Source organism: Vipera berus, assembly GCF_964194415.1.
Source record: "Vipera berus genome assembly, chromosome: Z".
NCBI lineage: Eukaryota > Metazoa > Chordata > Lepidosauria > Squamata > Viperidae > Vipera > Vipera berus.
This window is the reverse complement of record NC_138205.1, coordinates 89,449,889-89,477,013: the sequence shown is the minus strand read 5'-3', so window position 1 is coordinate 89,477,013 and position 27,125 is coordinate 89,449,889. Positions and strand designations below refer to the sequence as shown.

The 27,125-nt window shown below is 38.2% G+C and overlaps 1 protein-coding gene across 9 annotated transcripts in view; it reads right to left on the bottom strand.

Annotated features, from left to right (window-relative positions):
- Positions 1–27,125, bottom strand: part of TBC1D5 (TBC1 domain family member 5) — a 336,845-nt gene that overhangs the window by 170,336 nt on the left and 139,384 nt on the right. For all 9 annotated transcript variants that reach the window (XM_081343522.1, XM_081343519.1, XM_081343516.1 and 6 more), the window contains one exon: positions 8,042–8,108. In XM_081343522.1, the coding sequence (XP_081199648.1) occupies positions 8,042–8,108 (67 nt within the window). The remainder of the gene's footprint in view (positions 1–8,041; positions 8,109–27,125) is intronic.

Genomic DNA, 27,125 nt, shown 5'->3' with positions numbered 1-27,125 from the left:
GGTTTTTATTTCAAGGTTAATGTAATCATTTTAATTGTTTTTAATTTTTGTATTTGCTGTATTGTTTTTTAAAAAACCTTGTGAACCACCCTGAGTCCTACGGGAGAAGGGCGGTATATAAGTCTAATAAAATAAATAAATAAATATAGCAACAACTTGAAGATGAGTCTTCTCTATCATGGCAGAGATTCATTACTAGACACTGACAGTCAACAAAACTCTATAAAAGATTATTAAAGAGTTGGTTTGTAAGCATTTATAAAATAAAGCATAGCATGACAGGAGGTAGAATGGGTTGATCAATAACAATTCACTTCAAACTAAACTATTCTTTTTGAAGGTTATTTGTTTAATTGACCATGGGGTAAAATAAGTATAATGCATCTTTATTTCAGCAAAATATTCGATGAAGTGTCCTGAGATATGCAAGGAGAAACATGAAAAATGTGGGCTAAAATTAGATAGATATGAGATGGTTGTACCCAAAGTATAGAAATGGCTCTGCATCAAATTGAAAGGAACAGTTGAGTGTCATACTTCAGGACTCCAACCTAGACCATGTAATATTTAACAGATTTCTAAATGACTTGGATAAAGAATCAGAAAATATAATGATCAAATTTGCAGATGAAAATGATTGGGGGTTAACAAATACCTTACAATGTAGTGATCTTGAGAAGCTAGGCAGAACAATGAGCAGAATACAACCAAATAAATTCTAATATGGGCAAATACAATCTCCTACATTTGGATAGTAAAAAATCAAAGGCATAAATATAGGATAGATCCACAGTGGGCAACAGTATATGCAAAAAAAGATCTTTATATCTCAGTGGATCACATGATATAACTGCACACGAGTGACAGTATGAGTCAGCTGCAAAACAAGAAAGTGCAGTCCTAGGCACAAGTATCAAGGAATGGAATGGAGTGGGATGGGGTAGGGTGGAACAGAATGCAACAGGACAGAATAGAACAGACTATTTGGCCAACTGTGATTAGACACACAAGAAATTTGTCTCTGGTGCAGAAGGTCTCAATGTACATGCAAAGTAATAAAGTAATAATAACCATAATATGATACCTATAACAGGGGGTAGTAAAAAGATGAGAAGAATAAAAATAATATTACAGCCATTGTAAGAGAAGTAATTGTACTTTTCTATACTATCTTGTATCCAGGTTTGGCATTCATTTTAGAAAGGCACTAGCAAAAAGAGGGAGATGACAATGTATGTAATGGCCACAGATGCTGAGTGTGCGTAATCTGGAGATGAGATAAGATGGCTCTGAAGAAACATGTTATATGCATTAAAGTATCTGAAAAACTACCATATAGACTATGGGGCAATAGTGTTCTTAATAATAACTTGACAATTACCAATGGATTTCGCTTACAACAAAGAAAGTAGTTTTTGTTTGGAGATCAAGAGAGAAATTCTAATGGTAAGAATTGTTCAAAATTGGAAAAGACTGTTCCAAGAAACTCTGAACTGTTCTTTTTTGTAAGTGTTTGAAGAGAAACTAGATGGCCATCTGACAGGATACTATACTAGTGGTTTCCTCCATTAGGTAGCATTTTGGGTGAGATAATCTTCTAATCCTTTGTTGTTGTTAGCTGCGAAGTCGTGTCCGACCCATCACGACCCTATGGACAATGTTCCTCCAGGCCTTCCTATCCTCTACCATCTTCTGGAGTCCATATAATCCTTGCATTGTATTAATAGGTAAAGGTAAAGATTCCCCCGCACATCTGTGCTAGTCGTTTCCAACTCTAGGGGCCAGTGCTCATCTCAGTTTCAAAGCCGAAGAGCCAGCGCTTGTCCGAGGACGTCTGTGTGGTCATGTGGCCGGCATGACTAGACGCCAAAGGCGCACGGAATGCTGTTACCTTCCCATCGTAGTGGTCTCTATTTTTCTACTTGCATTTTTACGTGCTTTCGAACTGCTAGGTTGGCAGAAGCTGGGATGAGTAACAGACGCTTACTCTGTTACGCGGCACTCGGGATTCGACCCGCCAAACTGCCAACCTTCTGATTGACAAGCTCAGCGTCCTAACCCACTGAGCCACCACGCCCCTGTTGTATTAATAAATAATAATAAATGAAATTAATAAATAGGAAATAATATTAATGACAAAAGAAGGAAATGTGGACAACTGATGTAGCAACAGCAATATCAGGAGTTAGCAGAGTAGAAAAAACAATTGGAGAAGATCACAAAGTATTCAGAGTTGAAAATCAAAATTGAAAGATTAGGGATAAAGTGCTTATCGGTACATTATGAACAGCACTTAGAAAATTATGTGCACTGACAACATGTCTGTCTATCCATTACAAAAGGCCACAATGCTTGGATTTGTTCTGATAAACATTGACTTTCTAGGTTCTTCGGAAGGACTCAATAGCATGTTTTCCCGAAAATAAGACCTGGTCTTATATATTTTTTTTGCCTCCAAAAGAGGCATTAGGTCTTATTTTCAGGGGATGTCTTTTTTCCCCACTGTCTTGCCTTGTGGCAACAGTACTAACAGCCCCATCCAGGCAGAGCCTACGTGACTGCTGGCAGCTTGCTTCTTCTGTGGCCACTCGCCTCTGCTCGCAGGCATCATCCCCGGCCTCCATTTTGCTGGCAGAGGCCTTCAGGAAAGGCCTCTGCAGCCCTGAACAGAGCTTGGGGTTGATGTGCATGTCGCCCTCCGGCTTCTGTTTCACCAGCAGAGGACTTTTTCCCATGCGCCTCGCCCCACTTCATGCAACCAGATGGTGGGATGGAGTGGGTGTGGTCTTAACTAAGGCTTATTTTGGGGTAAGGCTTATATTAGGATCACACATAAAAATCAAGCGAGTACTTATTTTTGGGATAGGTCTTATTTTCAGGGAAACACAGTATACATGCAGGCCAACACCAGCTAAAAAACTGGCATCTATGATATATGTAATAATAACAACAATGGCCCCAAATGCTAAATCCAGTCTAAACATCTGTCTGACTGTGCAACCAACAATAGTCATAATAAGGTGTCTCCAGTGAGGCACTAACTTGACATGGTTGTGGGTTGTATAAGGCCTATGCCAAAAGTTCAATCCTGCTGGACATGTCTTATCAGAGGAACCAGACCAAGAATGCCTCTCCCATAAATAATATGGTGAGACATAATTTACAGAAACCCATACTGGATTAGTTATCACTCAGATCAACAAGGACATACTAAATGTTGGAGTTTATGAATATCTAGTGACAAATGGGCTACAGGATTGTCGGTTGAACAACTAGAGCTAGCAGCTGCATGACTACTGGAAGAAAAGCTGGAATGTAAATCAGATATCATAAATATATAAAGACTAAAAACAAAGTCAGATAAGCATTCTTTTAAAATATGAAATAAGGTATTCACAGAAGAACTGCAAAGATCTACTTGGGGCAAAGAAATTGAAGCCTTGCCAGAAATAGCTCCTATTATAGAGGTAAACCAGGGGAAGCCAGCATAGCTACTGAATTGTTTACATTCCCGAATGAAGCATCCCTCCTTCTTCCTTCTTCTCAGAAAGAATAAAGAAGACAAAATGAAACAAATAATAACTCAACTTCAAGAATAGCATATACAGAAAAAGAGAGTAAGATTGTAAACATTGAAACTTGTTCCAAAGAAACAACACAAGAATTAAAAGATGTCAATATTGTATTGTGAAATATAAGCACCAACTCATTGCAAGAAGCAAACCAACAGTATTCGTTGGTTTGCTCAGGTATTGTAACTGAATACCTGAGTTGCAAAATCAACAAAGAGAGAAAAAAAGCCAAACAATGCATTATCAAAATAGAAGATGAGGTTGGAAAATAAGATCAGCAGATTAAGAGTCAACCAGGCCAAACAGTTAACAGGAAGACCTGGCAATGGCTAGGAGTAGGAAAGCTAAAGAAAGAGACAAAAGGGCTAGTTCTGGCTGCACAAGACCCAAACAAATGCACACACAAATGCTGGAATTGAGAATTCAGCAATAGACAGCAAGTGCAAAGAAGCTAAAAGAGTGGACCACTAGCTAGCTGCTACAAAAATATCACATATTGACTACAAACAAGTAGAAATAATGGTGCACTGGAATATGTATAAGAAATGCCACTTACTTACACACAAAAATTGGTGGGACCACAAAATAAAGAAAGTAATAGAAAGTGAAGAAGATAAAGTGCTCTGAGAATTCAAACAGACAAGCACCAGCCACAAAGCATTCCAGACTAGACAAATGTCATTAAAAAAAGGCAAAAGAGTCTGGATGGTGGATATGGCAATACCTGGGGAAAGCAGAATAGAAAACAAAGAACTGGAGAAAATCACAAAATTCAAAGACCTGCAAATGCAAATAGAACAACTGTAGCAGAAGAAAGCAAAATAGTATCAATAGTAATAGCCTCCTTGGATGCAATGCCAAAACAACTGGAATACTACTTGAACTTGAATACTGTAACTATTGGTCAATTAAAATCCTGAGATACTTTTAACACCATCCCAGGTCCTTCGGAAGGATTCAGTTGGTAGATAAAAATGCCAAAATCAATCCTCAAAATGACAGAATGATCTCAGTTTGAATCCAAGGCAAACCATTCAATATCAGAGTAGTCCAAATCTATGCCCCAACCACCAGTGCTGAAGAGGATGAAATTGACCGGTTCTATGAAGCCCTACATCACCATATAGAACTAACACCAAAAAATGATGTCCTTATCATCATGGGGGATTGGAATGCTAAAGTAGGAAGCCAAAAGATAAGCGGAATAACAGGCAAGTTTGGCCTTGGAGTACAAAATGGAGCAGGGCACAGGTTATCATATCCCTGTTGAATATACAGTAGAGGTGACAAATAGATTTAAGGAATTAGATCTGATAAACAGAGTGCCTGAAGAACTATGGACGGAGGTTTGCAACATTGTACAACAGGTAGCAACCAAAACCATCCCAAAGAAAAAGAAATGTAAGAAAGCAAAATGGCTGTCTGAGGAAGCTTTGCAAATAGCTGAGGAAAGGAGGGAAGCGAAAAGCAAGGGAGAAAAAGAAAGATAGGCCCAATTGAATGCAGAATTCCAGAGAATAGCTAGAAGAGATAAGAATGCCTTCTTAAATGAACAGTGCAAAGAAATAGAAGAAAACAATAGAATAGGGAGGAACAGCGATCTTTTCAAGAAAATTGGAGAGATGAAGGGAACGTTTAATGCAAAAATGGGAATGATAAAGGACCAAAATGGCAGGGACCTAACAGAGGCAGAAGAGATTAAGAAGAGGTGGCAAAATTACATAGAACTATACAAGAATGAGCTTAACGTCCCTGATAATCACAATGAGGTGGTCACTGACCTCGAGCCAGACATCCTAGAATGTTAAGTGAAGTGGGCCTTAGAAAAGCTGAGCAACAACAAAGCTAGTGGAGGTGACAGTATTCCAGCTGAGCTATTCACAATCTTAAAAGATGATGCAGTAAAAGTGCTACACTCAATTTGCCAGCAAATTTGGAAAACCCAACACTGGCCACAGGATTGGAAAAGATCAGTTTACATTCCAATTCCAAAGAAAAGAAGTACCAAAGTATGTTCAAACTATCGCACCATTGCACTCATTTCACGTTAGTAAAGTTATGCTTAAAATCCTACAAGCTAGACTCCAGCAGACTAGACTACCAGAAGTACAGGCAGGATTTCAAAGAGGCAGAGGAACTAGAGATCAAATTGCCAACATACGCTGGATCATGGAGAAAGCTAGAGAGTTCCAGAAAAACATCTACTTCTGCTTCATTGACTATGCCAAAGCCTTTGATTGTGTGGATCATAACAAACTCTGGCAAGTTCTTAAAGAGATGGGCGTACCAGACCATTTTATTTGTCTCTTGAGAAACCTATATGTGGGCCAAGAAGCAACAGTGAGAACTGGACACGGAAGCACTGATTGGTTCAAAATTGGGAAAGGAGTCCGGCAAGGCTGTATACTGTCGCCCTGCCTATTTAACTTATATGCAGAGCACATCATGAGAAAGGCAGGGCTAGATGAATCAAAAGTTGGAATTAAGATTGCCGTAAGAAATATCAACAACCTAAGATATGCAGATGATACCACTCTAATGGCAGAAAGTGAAGAAGTACTAAAGAGCCTCTTGTTGCGAGTGAAGAAGGAGAGTGCAAAAGTTGGCTTGAAACTTAATATTAAGAAAATCAAGATCATGGCATCTGGCCCTCTCAATTCCTGGCAAATAGATGGGGAAGAAATGGAGGTAGTGACAGATTTTATTTTCCTGGGCTCCAAGATCACCGCAGATGGGGACTGTAGCCAAGAAATTAAAAGATGCTTGCTCCTGGGGAGGAAAGCCATGGCAAATCTAGACAGCACACTAAAAAGCAGAGACATCACCCTGTCAACAAAAATGCGTATAGTCAAGGCTATGGTCTTCCCAGTTGCAATGTATGGCAGTGAAAGCTGAACCATAAGAAAGGCTGAGTGCCAAAGAATTGAGGCCTTTGAACTATGGTGCTGGAGAAGACTCCTGCGAGTCCCTTGGACTGCAAGGCAATCAAACCAGTCAGTCCTAGAGGAGATCAACTCTGACTGCTCTTTAGAAGGCCAGATCCTGAAGCTAAAACTCAAATACTTTGGCCACCTAATGAGAAGGAAGGACTCACTGGAGAAGAGCCTAATGCTGGGAAAGATTGAGGGCAATAGAAGGGAACGACAGAGAATGAGGTGGCTGGATGGAGTCACTGAAGCAGTAGGCATGAGGTTAAATGGACTCCAGAAGATGGTAGAGGACAGGAAGGCCTGGAGGAATGTTGTCCATAGGGTCACGATGGGTCGGACACGACTTCGCAGCTAACAACAACAAATGTGACTGACTGACTGACTTTCAATATATTGAAAAAGTATGCAGTTCAATTTCCTGTGACTCCTCACGTGACACAACTTTTCGCAATCTGTCATCTCCAACTCTATCTCCTATAATTGTTCAAAATATTAAGAGAATTGACAAAATATACTTTCATTTAATGAAATTACTTACAAAATATGGCAATATTTTAAAAAATTAATAATTAAAAACTAGACTAATGGAAGTCAAGATTATTATTGGTAAGAATCTAAATAATAGTCATGGACATTTTCTGAAGAAATTGGATGAGAAGCAAAATGTCTTCAAGGAAAAACAAAGAAAGTCCAGTTGCCTTTTGAAAAAGCACTTTCGTGACTACCATGACCTGGATGATTGAGAATCTCCATAGATGGTCACAGGCAGATAATCTTTGATATGAGAGTTGGAAGTGAATTTATTTATAGGTGTTAGATGTTCATTTCATTTCATTTCATTTATTATATTTGTATACCGCCCTTCTCCCGAAGGACTCAGGGCGGTGAACAGGGCACATAAAAATATACTGAGTGTTTCTTTTATATTTTTTGAGATAAACTGTATACATACTAGCTGGCAGTAGCAGATATCCTGATGAGCCATTTTAAGCTGTAGATTCAATGTAAAAGTTTTTGAATTGTCTTTCTGATTCACTTGATTCAAGTTCATCAAATAATACTACAATAAAATATCTCTTTAAGAAATACAAATATACTGTCAAGTCTACAATGAAGCTGGCTGCAGCCATTTTTGTCATTCTAGGTTGCCACAAGAAAGGGAGGATAAAAGGTATTTCTGGTAGTCTAAACACGAGCAAATCTTATGGGAACCAAGGTCATTCCCAAACCAGAGTGGAAGAGGAGGATTGTTTAGTCAGAAAACCCGTCAAGTCGTTCTATTGATAGCATTAGTAGAGGGTGGGATTTGTTACATTGTATTACTTTGATTCCAGGAGGGAAAGTTTAGATTTGGTTTCACTTTTGACTGTGCTGATGCTATGTACCAATAAACATGTTCTTTGAGGAACTTTCCTGCCTTGGAGTTATGATTTATTTGGTCTTATTCGTCAAAACCATGACATATACTTTATTTCTTCTTTCTTTATAAATGTAAATTTAAGAAAAGCTGTCCAGATAGAAAAGTTGGAGAATTCTTACCTATATGATAAAAAGATCCCATCAGTATCCAAAGTAAGCTGTACTCTTCCATTTTCATTTGACACATCTGAAATGATCAGACATGAGAATTTTCAGTATGTTAACTGCAAGATGCATGAATATGAATGTATAAAAATATTATACCTTTGGTTGGAGATACATGCAACTGGAAAATATGCTCAATCATACCTTGGAAATATTTATAAAACCTGTAATACCTATGCTATGCTTAAAATATTTTTAATAGGCACTACACAACAAATAGTTTTCTACAGACTTCTTTACCATTATACATGGAAAGTTTAATTTTTGAACTTCAATAAATGATAATAGTTACCTTGTATTATACTAAAAAAGCAAGCACAGTATTATATTAGAGAAGTAAAATTGCGTTGAAAAATGTATCATGTTAGCCCAATCAAGAGCTCTGATAAATCAAATTTTATAAATTTCTCCCTCCCTATAAATTCGAATGAACATTAATGTTAAATATTAAAGTATGAACAAAAGTACAATTTAGTCTCCAGATTGATTGTTGTAGCACATTTCTTCTGGACCCAAGCGATTTCAAATTTAGCAGATTAAATTTGACAAAGTCCCTTAATTCAAGGTTTCTGGAAAGGCACTTTAAAGATCAGGATAGATGGGCCAGAGAGAGCGAAGGTAAGCAGCAGCAGCAGCACAACAACGATGAAAAGATATTGGGAAAACTATTAAGATAATTTAAACTTCAAGCCTGTTTTTGAGGTGTTAAGAAAGTCCCCATCTCCAGACTATGTCATCTCCCAAATTTGATACTTTTATCCCTCATCCAACGTATTTTTAAAGATGTTGAAGAGCACTGGTGATAGGATAGGGCCCTAAGGTATCCCTTGATATAAATCCATTAAGGATCACTGGTTGAGTATAGTAATTCAACCAACTGCAAATTCATCAGGTAGTGGAAACGTTCATCTCACATCAAACTATATTATTTATTAATTGTAAAGAACTTTTAAGATATAAATTTATACTCAAAAATGGAAAAAAAATTCTCTTTATAAGTTGCATATAGACCTTTATTATTAAAGTTATAAAAGAAAAGTAATTTCCTGCTTGGATAATCTAAATAGTTTGAATTTCAAATTTCTACTTTTCACAAATCTAGATGAAAGGACAAATAATATAACCAGAAGAATATTACATTCTTTTTTGTAAAAAATAGTTGATGTTTGATCATTATTAATCACCATGGTTTCTTCTCTGAAGTAACTCAAGAAAAAAATATCATATACCAATATGTATATTTTTAAAAGGGCACAATCTGTGATCTTAGAGAAGAAAAAAGTGAAAAGGAAAGAAGTTGCTTACATTACAAAGTTGTGAAATGCAATTGCATATTTTTAAAATACCACATACTTTCATTTTAGCATATCTAAGGCTTAATAATTTAATGATTTATTCAGTTTTAATTTATACCTTCAAAATATTCTGAGATGCCACTGGAGATCATAACAGTGGTCCTGGTTAAGTCAAATAATAATTAGAGCTTTCACTTTAAAGATGAGATTATTTTTAATTATTGAGTGAAGTACTTGAGGTACCATACTTATATAATTACACTACTCATTAAATGGTTATTGAAAGCTGAAATGTAATTTTAATGACAGCTACCTATTTTTCTTTGCACACTTTGTAGATGACAGATCAGTCAAGAATACTGGTTTGCTCAAAATTTCTTGCAGCTGCAGTTGAGCTTTCAGGTGTAAAACAATTAAGCTGTGCTTATTTTAAAACTTTTTTAAAAAGATGCTCTCTCAATTAAGCGGTATTTTTATAAATGCAGAAATAGCAAGGAAAGTAAATTGGCATCAAAGAAGAATAAGTGGATATTTTTCTTCCCTGTAGTAACAGCAGACACAGTACACAAATATGATGCTAATATATACAATTCTTGAATTTTAGCCTTTGGAAGAAAACTGCTGGAGGAGAGGTCAAAAGGTATGGTAATACTATGTAATACTAATAATTATAAATGTAAAAAACTTCCTGACGAGCCAGAATTTACTGTAATTTATTTTTATAAAAGATTTTTCTTTTCTAATTGATTTGAAGATCAAAATATAAAACAATCAAGTCTTTCTTTTTCACTGTGCAAATCAAATAGATAGATTTGTTTCATTAACAATATTAAATACAGTATTTTAAAATTATCTGCATAGGGAAAGGCATTATAATTTAGACAAAGCAAATGCTTTGTACCTAGTTGAAATTAATTATACCAAATATTTATGAAAACATCTGTTCCATACAATTATACATTTTTAATTCTAGCACTGATAAGTTCAGGTTTTTTTCTATTTGAAGCATGCCAATTAAAGAATTAAAAATGTTATGGGGAACATACAACTTGAACTTTTATATACCACATGTGAAATTTCTATAAAACAAATCCCATATTATAGAAATTTGTAAAAATGACTGCAATAAATCAAAACTCACTATTTAATGAAATACAAAAATAGGAATAAAATGAGATTTTTAAATTAAAAGTTAAACTATTAATTTTTGCTTAATTATATTATAAAGTACATTTGACTATTTCGATGATGAATATCCAGTTGATTAAGATAATATACCTGATACTGCTTCCACATGACAACAGAGGGTGCTACAGAGTTTAAGATCAGTAAGAATCAATGCCATAAGCTTTCATTTTGGATTTTTTGTATAACACCCTTGCAACTACAGTGTTAAATTCAATTTACACCACCTAAGCTTTAAAAATGATTAAACAGAGCAAGCTTGAAGCAGCATATAGAAACCAAATATAACCTCTTCAGCTACAGAATTGTGTACTGCATTTTGGATAGTTCTAAAATAATTATTAGGCTACAAAAATTCAGAACACTATATTTTTGTATTAGAACTTTTTAAAATAAAACTGTAAATTATCTCAACATTTTTAAGGAGAAAATTATCTATACAATTAGTCACTGAAAGCTTTGATTGATTTAGGAAAATTAATTCTTTTTCTCCTATTTGGTAGTAATTCCCAGCTGTTTAGGATAAGAATCTCTTAAGCCAAGGGTGTCAAATTCACAACATCACGTGACATGTTGCGATGTATCATGACTTTTTTTCCACTGCTGGCAATGGGTGGGCACGGTTTCAGCATGACGCATCTGGCCCATGGGCCGGCAGTTTGACACCTCTGTCTTAAGCCATTCTATACAAAGTAATACAAATGTTTAAATTCTTCACTGAACAACCAAGAGGTAAATATAAAAGTCTCTTAACTATATTATTTCTAGAAGAAAGCACAGAAATTTAAACCAAATGAATCTGAAATTCAACTCAATTTAATGTAATATTTTTATCTGTGCAACTAGGGAACAGTTGCCCTTACCAGAAATGTGGCATGAAGGGAGCCAATGGCAAGTATTCTTAGTAGCTGGTGAAAGCATGATTCGTCTGGAGGGCTTTTGGAGACTGACATATTATGACACAACTTCTTTTTTTAAAAAAAACACACACAAGTTTTATTGATTTTCCAGTTTAACAATGATATATTTAGAAAGCATAATGGTGACCGGGTAATCAAAAATTCAATAACAGAGTTTTTAGTACATAGTTCAGGTTACATTACCAGAACATCCTTCTATATTTCCCTTAACATTTACTATAACATGTTTAAACTAGTAGATTTCTAAGAATGTCATGGTCAGTTAAAAAGTTTGACAATCCAGTTTTAGTTAGACGTATCCATGTCCTGTTATTAAATTTTAATTAATTTTGAGTTGAGTTGTAGTATTCAAGTTTAGCCTTTAACATCCAAAATAATATTTACCATCCAAACTACCCATATTTCACTACACCAAAAATTGTAACATCTAACATACACAGAATAGCTGAATAACTAATCTTTACCTAATAGACATTTATTTCACATTCTGATACCTCATATGTTATAGATAGAAAAAGCTATATTTGTCAATCTACAACTACTTGCACATAATCAGACTCTGTTTTAATTTTTGGCTAATTCTTAGTTCTTAAAGTATTCAGACATCTTTTAACATCAGACATAGGATCCATAAACCAAATTTCTATTATTTCAGTATACAAACTATGACAGGGCTTTTCAACCTTTTCACCCATTGTACCACTTTTAGGATATGGCAACACCCGAGTACCACCAGTCACCTAGCAAGGTGTCAAAAACCTGATGACCCCCTCCAAAGGAAAAAAGTGATGAAGTACAGGTAGTTCTTGACTTACAACAGTTTGCTTAGTGACTGTTCGAAGTTACAATGGCACTGAAAAAAGTGCCCCCTAAGCCACAGTGCTTGGGCAAGACACCTGTCTGCTTGCCTGGCGGTGCTCTTCCTCTTGTCTGAGGTTTTCACTCTTAGGGATTGGCAGTGTGGGGGGGTGTTTGGTTTTTATTCCCCCCATCTGCTGGGTGGTTGCAGCAGGTTTTGGTCACTTCACATGACCCTGGGACACTGTGACCGTCATAAATATGAATCAGTTGCCAAGCATCTGAATGTAACTCACAAGTCCCTGGAGATGCTGCAACATTCCAGCTGATCGGCACTTCTTCTGGGCTCAGCAGAAGCGTCAGGATCAGCGCTGAGCTCCAGCTGGAGCCTGGCGCTCATCCTGGTGCTTCCGCTGAGCTCTGACAGACCTGCAGCTCCAGCCATCAGGCTTGTGCGGTGCTGCCACTGGTTCAGCTCATTCCCCTCCCCCGCTATCACTTTTCTAGGATGGTTGCATACCACCTGCCAGGTGCCAATGTATCACAGGTGGTACCTGTACCACTGGTTGAAAAGCCCTGAACTATGATATCTAAGATAAGCCTAATAAATATATAAGTGCTTTCTAATTTTATCTCATAAACATTTTCTATTTCAGATCTTAATAGATCAGAAATTACTAAGAGTGGCCCTCTAGCAGCTCATTTTTTAAATCTAACTCTAGCTTTCTTTTTCTGCCAATCAGGTTTCCAGACCAAAGCCCTTAGGTTGCCAGATAGGTCTCCCTTGGCTCCAGTATGTATTATTTGAATCAAGGGAGGCCATCTGACCCTCAATAATCCACAAAAGCTAAACCATTTATAGTCATTAGATTGTTGTCCTGTAGATTCATATCTCTTTATTTGGTCTTTGTATTCAATTCAGTCTGGACTCTTCTTTCCTCTGGATTCATCTGCTTAAGGTAGAGAGTCTTATCCAATTTTGCAGTTACTGCTTGGCTATCCAGGCTTTCAATAGGCTCTCTTTGTTGATGTTTCGCGTTCTCTATTTTAATATTACTGTCTTGCGCTTGATATACTTCTGGAGTTATGGGCTCTTTAGATGAGGTCAAAATTTGAATATTAGGTTTTCTCATGCTTTGTTGTTGTTCCTTACAGTTCACTGTCTTAGTGATAGTTCCTTGTACTTTTAAGATTGTAGGTTCTTTGGATGAAGTCAAGCTTTGGATACTAGGTTTTTAATGCATTGTTGCTGTTCATTATATTCCTCTGTCTCAATAGTGGTTTGTTCCAATTTTGTTATTTTCTGAATTGTAAGTTCTTTAATTGTAGTCTGGGTTTCAGTTTGTGGATTGAAGCTAATATTTTTCAGTCTGGAGATAAATATCTCAGTAGTTTCGTAGATTGTTTCAAGTATAAGCTTATAATCAAGTGAAGTTTGTGGCTGGTCTCCCTCCATTTTTAGAATAGTTGTAATAGTCCTTTAGTGGAGGCTAATTTTAAACATAAGTCAGTAAATGTTCACCTCCACAGATCTTAAAAGCTAAGTTCAGCTCACAGCTGTTTCAGGTTTTTATCTTTAACTAGTGCCAAGAACAAATTCAGATTATGAATAAAAATATTTGGCAATAATATTCACTTGCTGTACCGGGCCTAGCCACAAGATGTCCCCAGAGTCTTTTCTTTCTTTTATTTCCAAATAGATAAAATAGCCAGTTCCTGTGAAAATAGGGTTTTTGGTTCATCAAAAATAAGTGTAGAAAGGATGTAGATCCAATTAGTTAGTTATATTTTTTCAAGGTATATATTTTTTCCAATGTATTCAAATGCCTCCATTTAAAGGTGTGGAAACAGATTGGAAAGGCTTTTAACAGGAAAAGGTAAAAAACTGGAATAAAGAGAAGTCAGGTTTCACCCAGTTCCTCCACTGAGCTTTCAAGTGCCTGGTTATGAGTTTGGCCTTGGTAGAAAATGGCTGAAGTGAAGGACCATGGGAGTGGCCAGTCCTTTCTTCGTCGGTCTGAAGAGCTGCTCCAGGCCGATGGGAGGGCTGCCACCCTTCCACCATTGACCGAAAGTCCTCTCCCCCACTCTTTGCCCCTCCAGGGAGACTTTCGACCCCGTTACTTCTAAATTTGGTCATTATACATTCTGTATTTTAATGTTCATTTAATTTTGGATTTGTATCTTGCTTTTAAGCCATTTGCAGTTCAGCTGGTTTCAAGCAATTCAATAATTGTTATAAACATTTACTGACCATTCGTTCAGCGACTCTTTAAAGTTGCTGAACAAGTGGTATTTACCACTGGTCATCAAAGTTCTGGCCATCACACAACCCCCATGGTCACATGATTGTGATCTGAGTACTTGGCAGATGATCACACTGAGTTGCAGTTTCTGTATTCCCAATTATCACTGTCTGTGGTCTTCCTTGCCAGCTTTCCACAAGAAAAATTAATGGGCAAACCAGCAGTGAAGGTTGCAAATAGCTTGGATAAATATCCAAATGGCCATTTACTTGCTTGTCAGCATGTTTGTAAGCTGCCTGGGACTTGCAACTTCCTTGCTGGCTTGCTAACTAACTTTGGTTGCTGAAAGCTGGCAGGAAGTTGCAAGAAGCTTGCCTGATTTTTATTTAACAATCGCAGTGGACACTGCTGGGATGACCACTGCTAAGTGATGCAGTCCTTGATATTATGTTTTATGACTGTATCAATTACAACAGAAATTCTAGCCACAATTATAGTTAAAGTAAGAACAACTTGTCATATTTAGAATCAAGGTAAGTGTATTTAGTGATGACATAAAAAGCTTGGAATTAATAGGCCACTAAGGATTAGAAATCTATTCAATTCACAATTTTCAATTCCATTATAGTTTGGTCCCAGTTTTCATTATGCTAAAAATAAATACAACACTATTCAAATACCAGGGTTGGTGAAAAGTTTAATTTCCCAGGAATAGATATGTTGTTATTTCTGGTAAAATTTAATGGACTTTTGATAATACCAGAACTGAAATAAAATGACTGTGCTTTATGAATTTGCTTATGGATAAGAGATGTGATATGGGAGGAAAAGTTCATTTGTTGTATTTTAAGCGGTGAAAAGTTCCTAAAATTGTTTACACTTGTAAGAGTCATTTCTTTATATATTTCTTCTTTTTTGTTGCTCTTATTTTTTTTTCTTTTTACATTTTTCCATTTTTTCTTTTTGCATGTTTTACTCTTTCTATTTTTCTACCTTCCCTTTATTTTTTATTAATTTTTTTGTAATTACAATATCTAATATAATTACTTGAAAAAAATGACAAAAGCTTGATGATTATTCTGGGTGATTGTGATGTTTCATATAATGTCAGTTATCAGTAGATTCTATTCTTAAGAGCAATTAATAACCCATATTAAAGTATTTTTGCTTACTCCATTACTTAATCATAATCACAATCATAATAGTAGTAAAGCTGGAAGGGACCTTGGAGGTCATCTAGTCCAATCCCCTGCTCAGGCAGGAAACCCTATACCATTTCAGACAAATGGCTGTCCAGTTTCTTCTTAAAAATTTCCAGTGTTGGACCATTCACAGCTTCTGGAGGCAGGTTGTTCCACTGGTTAATTGTTCTAACTGTCAGGAAGTTTCTCCTTAGTTCTAGGTTGCTTCTCTCTTTGATTAGTTTCCATCCGTTGCTTCTTGTCCTGCCTTCGGATGCTTTGGAGAATAGCATGACTCCCTCTTCTTTGTGGCAGCCCCTGGAAATAGAAAAGCTGTTTGTGGCAGCTGTTCCTTATATGTTTTAGCCTCCAGACCTCTAATCATCTTTGTTGCTCTTCTCTGTACTCTTTCCAGAGTCTTTTTTTAGATTTGTCTCTATATACCAGATAAGAAAATTAATTAACTAATTAAATGTATATGGCTTCTCAGAACATATATAAAATACAAAAGTTTGGTAGACCAAAATTATACAGGTATCTGTTTGTAAATAAGACTCCCTCTTCTTTGTGGCAGCCCCTGAGATATTGGAACACTGCTATCATGTCACCCCTCGCCCTTCTCTTCATTAAACTAGACATACCCAATTCCAGCAGCCGTTCCTTATATGTTTTAGTCTCCAGTCCCCTAATCCTCTTTGTTGCTCTTCTCTGTACTCTTTCTAGAGTCTCGACATCTTTTTTACATCATGGTGACCAAAACTGGATGCAGTATTCCAAGTGTGGCCTTACGAAGGCATTGTAAAGTGGTATTAATACTTCATGTGATCTTGATTCTATACCTCTGTTAATGCAGCCTAGCACTGTGTTGGCTTTTTTGGCAGCTGCAGCACACTGCTGGCTCATATTTAAGTGATTGTCCACTAGGACTCCAAGATCCTTCTCACAGTCACTACTATTGAGCAAGGTACCACCTATACTATACCTGTGCCTTTGGTTTTTCCTGCCTAAATGTAGAACCTTACTTTTTTCACCACTGAATTTCATTTTGTTGGATAGTGCCCAGTGTTCAAGTCTGTGCAGATCCTCCTGTATATTAAGCCTATTTTCTGGAGTTTTGGCTATTCTAGTCAGCTTGGTGTCATCTGCAAATTTGATGAGTTCCCCATCTATCCCCTCGTCCAAATCGTTGATGAAGATGTTGAAGAGCACTGGGCCCAGAACAGTGTGTCAATGCTGCAAACATTGACATGTTTTTGCACTGACAAGAGACAGCCTTTTAACTGCTTCACTTTGAATCACTGAAGGGAGGGGGGAAATGTCAACCGGATGTTTGGAGAAGATAAGAAAAGTCCGTGCACAGAAAGGGAAGTGAAGATTTGTTTGAACTGTCTCATTTATCGGGACAATGACACAGAGCTCTGGGGCACTCCACTACACACTTCCTTCCATGTAGATGCAGTTCCATTCGAGGACTTATCAAGTAATAGGTTGTGATCTACTTTATCAAATGCCTTACTGAAGTCCAAGTAAATTCCTCTGGTCCACTAATTTTGTCACTTGGTCAAAGAATGCAATAAGATTTGTCTGGCATGATCTGTTTTTGACAAACCCATGTTGGCTTTTAGTAATGACTTTGTTTGCATCCAGGTGTTCGCGGATTCGTTGTTTGATTATCTTTTCCAGAATCTTCCAGGTATTGAGATCAGGCTGATAGGTCTGTAGTTTCCTAAATCTATTTTTTCCCTTTTTTGAAGATGGGAACTACATCAGCTCTTTTCCAGTCCTCTGTTAGTTCCCCAGTGCTCCAGGATATTTGAAAAATATAGTTCAGTGGTTCTGAGATCACATCTGCCAGTTCCTTGAGAAACTTGGGGTTTAATCCATCTGGTCCTAGTGATTTGAACTCATCTAGGCTGGACAGGTGCTCACTTACCATTTTCTTGCCTATCTTGTGTTTTTATTGTTTTTTATGGCACTGTTTTTGATAGGTTGGACTGTTTTTTCCCTTCGTATAAAGACAGATGCAAAAAATGAGTTAAATAGTTCTGCTTTTCCCTGTTGCTTGTCACCTTCTTGCCACTTTCCCTCAAATGTACCAATCATCCCCTTAAACTTTTTTCTTGTTTTTTGCATGTTGAAAGAAGCTTTTTTTGTTATTTTTGACTTTGGTTGCAAACTTTAGTTCATTTTGAGCCTTAGCTTTCCTCACTTTATCTTTGCAGGCATGGGCTATTTGCTGATATTCTGCCTTAGTTACGTGCCCCTCTTTCTCCTTCTTCTGCCTGTTTAAAATAATTGTGTCGAGCCCCGTGGGCCTGATATTCAATGGGGGGGGGTGGCCTCTCGCGCCGGCCCCTCTCCTCCCTGCCCCACCCTGAACAGTTTCCTCGTGGGGCCTACCGCTGTCGGCCTTCCCGGGCGTCTTGCCTCATCAGTTGGCCTCCAGCCGCTTCCAGGATTGCTGGCAGGTGTGGCTGCGCAGACAGACCTTCCTGCCGGGCCTGCCGACTGCCAGCTGATCCCTGCTTCCTCGGCCACTTGCCAGCTGCTCCCAGGAATGCTGGCAGGCGCGGCTGAGCAAACGGACCTTCCTGCTGGGCCTGCCGACTGCCAGCTGATCCCTGCTTCCTCGGCCGCTTGCCAGCTGCTCCCAGGAATGCTGGCAGGCACGGCTGAGCAAACAGACCTTCCTGCCAGGCCTGCAGCTGGACAGCTCTTCCAGAACGTGCTGGAAAGGGCTACACGAAGTCTGGAGCGTCCCGGTGGCTCCACTGCTGACCGGTTGGGCGTGGGGACCTGGGGAGGGCAGTGGAGTGTTTGGAGCTCCCTGCCGGGATGGCTGCCTACCAGAAGGGCTCAAGAACTGATCTCCTCAGGTTTGCGGAGGGTGGTTTGGGCCGTGGCTCCCCTTGTGCAGCTGGGTACGGTGGGGCCAGATGCCTGGGAATAAGGGTAGGGTTTCCTGGTCTACTTAGCTGGCTGGGGGTGGGTTGCTGGACAGGGGGGAGGCAGGCTGACGTGCGCGCGTGATGGTGTCTGGAGACAGCAGCAAACGGAGCTGTAGGGGGGAGGAGGGTTTATATGGATGTGTGGGCAGATGTTTGTCTGTGAAGTGAGGGCGGAGCCCTGTACCTGATGACTATGTAAGCGTTGGGAGCGATGTGCTACCAATGCTGACTTTGTTTTCACTTTACGTGCATTGGAGCTGAATAAAGCCTCTGTTTTGTCACACGTTCCTGCTGAAGATTCGTGTTAGCTTCCATTCAAGGACGTGTATTGACAAATTGTTTGTAGAAAGGCATAGCTTTGTTCCCCCCCCCAAAGCAATGTAGATGTGAAAATTGATGATGGGAGCCCTGAATCACAGCCTTACTTTATAACTACTGAAATAAGAGAAGTTAAACTGGTAAAGTAATAGCGATAAGTGCAGAACAGAGTTTATATAAGAATATCTAAAATTAAAATGCTGTTATATTTTACACTTAGAACAATCCACATGCTATTAAGATAAATTCAATCACAATTCCAGAGTTTTTAAATGATGCCAATATCCACTGCAGTTACATATCCATTGATAATTTTAAAAGATGCAAAAGATGCAAATATTCTCCAAATTTCTGTATGGATAATTTGTTAGTATCTTTTTAAATATTATTGCATAACTCTTCATATCAGCAACATAGCATAACCTGATGCTTATTAATCCAGAGGTAAAACCCAGTATTTATTAGACTAGATATAGACAATGTGACATGTGCTTAATCTATCTCACTAAGAATGAATGTATGAATGAATGAATTTAAAATTTATATGATTGCCTATATCATAAGATGACTTTAGATAGCTCACTGTAATTCATAAAAAACATAGTAAAAATGAAATATCTTTCCTGCCAGGCTCCAGACTAAACATCCCTGCAGCTCAAACCCTATACCAGCCCAATGCTTTGGGAAACAGCCAAGTCTTCATAGCCGTCCAGAGGACAAAATAGAAAGAATAACCTGTATCTCAGGTAGAAGGCTATTCTAAAGAGGTGGGGCACACTAAGAATGTATACATCTGAGAGGGGAGGGGATCAGGAGCACACCCAGAATAGATTGGACAGATAACCTTTGGCTTAGAACTGGGAAAGGAAGACTGAACTGGTCTCTCCAATGGCCAGGAAATAGTATTGATGCTATAAATATCCATCATTCAACAAATGCCAGCAACAGACTTTGTAAGTATTAGAGAGTATCTAAGCAAGATGGCTCTGGATCTGTGGTGCCAGGGCAAGGTAAGGGCAAGGTAACTATTCTGATTTCTTTATATTTGTCATCTTTAGTAATGTGGTTAGTTTTTGATTGAAAGGAACTTGTTTATTTGAAAGTCAGTTTAAACCTGTATGAATTAAAAAACTTAGCCTTCTACAAATAACTGTACTTGAATCAATGCTGTTAATACAGATGTACATTGTGCAAATTATGAAAAAATATATACAACAACAAACCCACATATATATTGCACAACAGTATCCAAACATTTCAAGCAATAAAAAACAACAATTTCACTGCTTAGTCAATTCTGGTATCATGGTAATTAATAAATAGCAGGAAGTATATGTTTTATTTTTTTATTTTATTTTAATCCCATTTATATCCTGCCCTTCTCCGAAGACTCAGGGCGGCTTACAATTTAAGCACAAGCCAATGTGCTTAGCAATAGCCTTCATTCTATGTATATGCCTGCTTATTAGGGCTTTTGCCCCCCCCCCAAGCGGCATTATTACACAGTCAGCTTATTGCCCCCAACAATCTGGGTCCTCATATATACAGCAGTCTGGGAAGTTACAGCACAATGCTTTAGTATATCTTATTTTTTATTTTTTTATCATAAAAGTTATGTTGCTTTCAAGATTTCCCTGCACAATTTCAAAAATCATGGAACAGCTCTACCTGCACGGAGAAAAAAATGCTGCTTATTATTTAAATTAACCAATGTGGTCATTTTGTACTGAAAGTTTATTTGCTTTGCCTAGAAATGTGCCCTTGCTCCAATTATTCTACCATCCCAAAAAATTAGTTCTCAGTGTGTGCCCTGACAGAGTAAACAACTGAATACTCTGAGTATGAGTAGGCACCATACAAGCCTCTATGATAGAAGGCATTGATGGTTCATGCTATTACAGTGTTAATGGATTTCCTATTTTAAAGAATGTCCAGACACATTGTGGTATGGTAGCAGTTTATTCATACTCCATCAAAAGCTAGCAGATAATTAAAGGGATTCATCTGAGTGCTAGAAAAAATGCCCTTCCATAAATTCTAGACATAGATTAAATCAAAGATTTCCGATACTCTAAACAAGATGCAAGATTGTACCTTTCAAGAGTTTTACTATGTGGCTTTCACAGTAGCATATTCAAAAGAATGTGAAACAATGAACTCCTCACTGCTGCCTAATTGCTCTGTTGTGGGAGGCTACAGGCTAAACACTCAATTGAATATTACCACCCAACTGTTTTCCTAATTACAAATCATTACACTAAGAAGATTTTATAGTTAAGATAGGAAGAAAATATATGTGAAAAGAACCCAAAATATTGCTAAATAGTTAGAAATTAAATATAGGGTCAGAGAAATTCTAAATAGCTGCTCGGTTAGAATGAAAGCAGAAATCATCACTACCATCATAAAGTTATACTAAATGTTATTTAGCTCCGTAATAAAATAATTTCTGTAATACCAAAATGTAAGAATGTGTCAGGGCCTCATCTGAGGAATATTTCCAGTAAGGTGGCAAGTGATGTGACGTTACTGAGCTCTTTGCAACAGTTAAATCAGGCTTTGATACAGGGCCTGCAATAGAATACATCCTCACTGGACTAGGGCTGTTTGTCCTAGATGTTTATTAAAAAGGTAAAGGTTCCCCAGCACATGTGTGCTAGTCGTTTCCGACTCTAGGGGCCGGTGCTGATCTCCGTTTCAAAGCCGAAGAGCCAGCGCTTGTCCAAGGACGTCTCCGTGGTCATGTGGCCGGCATGACTAGATGCCAAAGGCGCACGGAACGCTGTTATAGAGACCACCAAAATGAATGTAAGAAAACAGAGAGACAGGTGAATAATCTTTTAGCCGAATCAGACTTGAAGCTGAGTTGATAGAAGATTTCTATACATTAGGATGACCTTCTCACTAAATAAGACTTAATGAGCATCATCAAAGTAAGTGTAGCTATAGCCTTCAGTATAAAATTTTCTAAAATGTAAACAGAAATAATACATAAAATGAAATCTTTTCAGATGAGAATACATTTGTCATCTCTCTTTCTCTCTTATACTATGGAGATGTAACACTTTTTAAGCCTGTCTTCTCCATCATAGTAGTCTTCTAAGCTTAGAATGGTGAATTTGATTAGGAAAATAATACGGGGAAAAAGACTGGAAAAATTTCCAGCCAGTAGTTTTCAGCAAACAACTATGCATGGACAATGAAATTTGAGAACACTGATTAAATGCCCCTCTCATGTAACCAAAAAACAAAAGTAACATTCCCAAGTAAATATAGATGCTTTTACAGAATTTTGGTTTCCATCCTTTTGCATAAAATTGTGCTGGAATTTCAATTTAACTACAAGTAAAATATTGATGTCTGTATCATCCCTGAAAATTTCATGGAGGTTTCAGAAATTTCAGAATACAAGTTGTCTCTGGAAGAATCCAAAGTGTTATGCTAGTCTTTCCACTACTATTATAATAGTTAGTCTCATGATAATAAACATCAGCTAAATATTTAGCCTGGATTTGGTATTTTATCCACCTATCAGGTAAAAGGACTTGGGACAGGCAGATATTGCTTTTTGATGGTATTAAAGCTACTGTTGTGGGATGTAAGCTGTTTGAAGTAATTGCTGCCTTTTGCAATTGATTGATGGTGATTTTGTCAATGCCTATGGTGTTCAAATAGGGACGCGGTGGCTCAGTGGGTTAGGACGCTGAGCTTGTCGATCGGAAGGTCGGCAGTTTGGCGGGTCGAATCCCGAGTGCCGCATAACAGAGTGAGCGCCTGTTACTCGTCCCAGCTTCTGCCAACCTAGCAGTTCGAAAGCACGTAAAAATGCAAGTAGAAAAATAGGGACCACTCCGGTGGGAAGGTAACAGCGTTCCGTGCGCCTTTGGCGTCTAGTCATGCCGGCCACATGACCACGGAGATGTCCTCGGACAAGCGCTGGCTCTTCGGCTTTGAAACGGAGATGAGCACCGGCCCCTAGAGTTGGAAACGACTAGCACGCATGTGCGGGGGAACCTTTACCTTTACCTTTACCTATGGTGTTCAAGAGGTGCCACACTTGTTTTGAGATTGCACCTAGGCCACCTAATACTACTGGTATTATCTCTGCTTTCTTTTGCCATAGTCAATCAATTTGCTGGTCTTTATATTTTGTGATTTTCTCCAGTTCTTTTCTCTTCTCCTCTGCTGTCTCCTGATATTGCAGTGTCCTTTGTCCGGACATTTTCATCTTTCTTCTTGACAATTGATAATAAGATGTGTTACGTGGAAGATACTTGTCAGAGCACTTTATCTTCTTCCTTTTCTATTAATTTGTCTATTTTGTGGTCCCACCAGTTCTTGCTTGTAGACAAAAAAAATATTTTTGCAGATATTCCAATGATCCATTTTTGATATTTTGTCATGCTATTGTTTGTAGTCAATCTGTGCGACTATAGCAGCTAACTAGGTAGTCCATTATTTTCTCAGCTTAATAGCAAAGGTAGCATTTGCTGTCTGTTGCTATCTTCTCAATTCTGGCTTTATATGCATTTGTTCTAAAGACTTATTTTGTGCAGCCAGAATTAGCTACTCTGTCTCTTTCTTCAACTTTCCTGCTCTTAAGTCATTGCCAGGTCTTGTAATTATCTGCTTTTTTTCTGAGTCCTTTCCAAGGACCTGCGATAGGTAGTCTGATAATGTTAAGAGCATTATTTTAATTATGGTTTGTCACACAGTCAGCCAGATATTTAGACTGCGTTTGGCATTTTTATCCATCAAGTCCTTCCCAAGGTCTTGAGATATGCAGATGTCATTGTCTGACGCTGTTAAAGGTTTTACTGTAGGTTGTAAGTTGCTCCAAGTAAAGATACCTTTTGCAATTGACTTATGGCAATTATGGTTTGTCACACATTCAGCCAGATGTTCAGACTAGATTTGGCATTTTTGTCTGCCTACCAAGTTCTTTCCAAGGACCTGGGATAGACAGATGTGGGTGTTTGATGGTGTTATAGAAGTAATCTGTTCCAAATAAAGCTGCCTTTACTTTACTATCAAACCTTTACTATTGAGCCCGTCCCAAGGACTTAGGATAAGCAGATGTCGATGTTCGATGTTGTTAAGACAGGGGTCTTCAAACTTGGCCCTTTTATGACTTGTGGACTTCAACTCCCAGAATTCCTCAGCCAGCTTTGTTGGCTGAGGAATTCTGGGAGTTGAAGTCCACAAGTCATAAAAGGGCCAGGTTTGAAGACCCCTGTCTTAAGAGATATTATCACAGAATGTAAGCAGTTCCAAATAAAGCTGCCTCTTGCAATTGACTGATGGTGAATTTATGCTGATGGTATTGAAGTGGTATTCCAATTGTTTTGGATTGTACCAAGTGCTTATTGATATTACCGTTGCTTTCTTTCGTCACAATTGTTTTATTTCTATTTGCAAGTCTTGTAATAATTTTATTTGTAACCATTCAGAATCATTGGGAATCAAGTGGCGTTCTTTTTATTTTATTTGGTCACACAGTCAGCCAAATGTTCAGACTGGATTTGGCATTTTTGTCTACCTGTCGAGTCCTTTCCAAGGACCTAGAATAGGCAGATGTAGATGTTTGATGGTGGCTTTATTATCTTCTCCAATTCTTTCTCTTCTACTCTGCTGTCTCCAGGTATTGCCACATTCTCTATGCAGACTATTTTGTCTTTCTTATTGACAATTGTTAAGTCTGGAGTGTTATGTGTCGGATGCCCTTCATCTCAAGTCTAACGTCCCAGGGCACTTTTGCTTCTTTGTTTTCTATGACTTTCTCTATTTCATGGTCCCACCAGTTCTTGATTGCAGGCAAATGGTATTTCTTGCAGATCTTCCAATGCATCACTATTGTTACTTTGTCATGCTGTTGTTTGTAGTTAGTCTGTACAATCTTCTTGCAGCAGTTAACCAGACAATTCATTATGTCTTCAGCTTCTTTACTGAGGTGACACTTGCTATCTGTTGCTGACTTCTCAGTTCTGGCTTTCTATGCATTTGTTTTTAAGGGATGATGATGATGATAAGCAAGATCTGACAGACAGATTATGTACAACATCATGATTGAATTGCCAAAATTATATATTGGAAGCTTTGCCAGAAGTTTGGGTTCTAATGCAATAAAAATTACTGGGAACACCAAATTGGCAAAGTTCTTGTAAATGAACAGGTCAACATCTTGTGGTTGTACCAATAGTAATAGGAGACCTTAGAGCAATAACCTAGAAAGATGGGAATTTTGAACTTATTAGACCTGAATAGTCTGACTTTGCAAAAAACCCAGGACTTTATGTTTTTACCCGTCGTAGACTCTGAATTGAATTGAAGAAATAATAATAATAATAATAATAATAATAATAATAATAATAATAATAATAATAATAATAATAATAATAATAATAATAATAATGGTGATGATGATGATGATGATATCTGACTAGAGGATATGGCAGTACCTGGAGAAAGCAGAACAGAATAAAAAGAACTGGAGAAGATAATAAAGTACAAAGACCTGCAAACAGAAATAGAATGTGGCAAAAGCAAGCAAAGGTAGTATAAATAGTAGTAGGTACCTTGGGTACAATCACAAAACTACTGGAACACCAATTGAACACCATCGGCTTTGACAAATTCACCATCAATCAGTTGCAAAAGGCAGCTTTACTTGGAACAGTTTATATCCTGTGACGAAATCTGTAACACCATCAAACATCTACATCTGCCTATTCTAGGTCCTTGGAAAGGACTCGACAGGTAGACAAAAATGCCAAATCCAGTCTGAACATTTGGCTGACTGTGTGACCAAATAAAATAAAAAGAACGCCACTTGATTCCCAATGATTCTGAATGGTTACAAATAAAATTATTACAAACAAGAAGAAAACAAAAAACTCAAAACATTAATGCTGGTTATGACCTATAAAGCCCTAAATGGCATGGGTCCGGGTTACTTACAGGAACATCTGCTGCCGGCATCAACTTCCCTTCGTCCAGTGCGCTCCCACAGAGGGCCTCCTTAGGGTGCCGTCGGTGAAAGAGTGTCAACTGGCGGCCCCCAGGGGGAGGACATTCTCTGTGGGCGCGCCAGACCTGTGGAACCGTTTTCTATTTTTTTATTATAATCTCAAATACTTAAATCAAAATACATTTTTAAAAAGAGTTTATGACAAAATATACTGTCTTCCGGTGGCGACGCGGCGCCGAAGACAGCCGCCTTCGGGCTGTCCGCTCCGCAGCTGTGTTTTTCCATCGTAAACAGCGTCGATCAGCTGTTTAGATGGATTTGAAGCCCCCTCCTCGGGAGAAGAGGAGGGGGTGAGGCCCCAGGTAGGGGTTGAGCTCTCCGGGGCCGCCTGAGCTGAGAGTTTGGGCGGCTGAAGGATTGAGCCCCCCCGAAGCCTGGGTTGCTCCGAGCTGCGCAGCGCCCCTGCTCCGGGATTTATGGAGCAGAGCCAGGCATTAGCAACCACCCCTGCCAAAAGGAAATACTTTTGATTATCAAGATGCAGGCAGAGCGGTACAGGAGGTCAAGGTGATGTGGACTCTTATCTTTACTCTCTAGCTCAATGGATTTTATAGCTTTAAAGTGAAAGTGCGCAATAAGTGAAAGTCGGGGAAGATGGCGGCTAAAACTTCTAAAGCTCTTCGGAGTGCGGGGTCTTCCCTGGTGCAACAGACCTCATTGCAAGCTTTGCTTCCTCCTGCACCTCCTCCGGCATTGACGCTTAAGGATTTACAAGATGCTCTTGGAAAGCATTCACAATTGATGTCTGACATGATGGATGAAAAGTTGAAAAAGTTGGAGGAGAAAATGGAGGAGAAAATGGAGAAATTGGAGAAGAAGATGGAAGAGAAGTTTAGAGCAATGAGGGTGGACATGTTGTCTATGATTGAATCTGTAGCTGAATGTGTGCAACAGCTGGATGTAAAAGTGAAGGATCTCAGTCAAAAGAACTCTATATTAGAAGCAAAGGTATTAGAAAATGAAAATATAAGGGATAAAATGGACGGAGAATTGAGCCTTGCTCAGTATCATCAGATGCAGTATGCTATTAGAATCAGGGGTTTAAAGGAGAACTGTAAAGAAGATTTAAAGCAGCTGATTTCTGAGGCTCTGGAAGGGGTATTGGGCCAGCCAGCATCTGA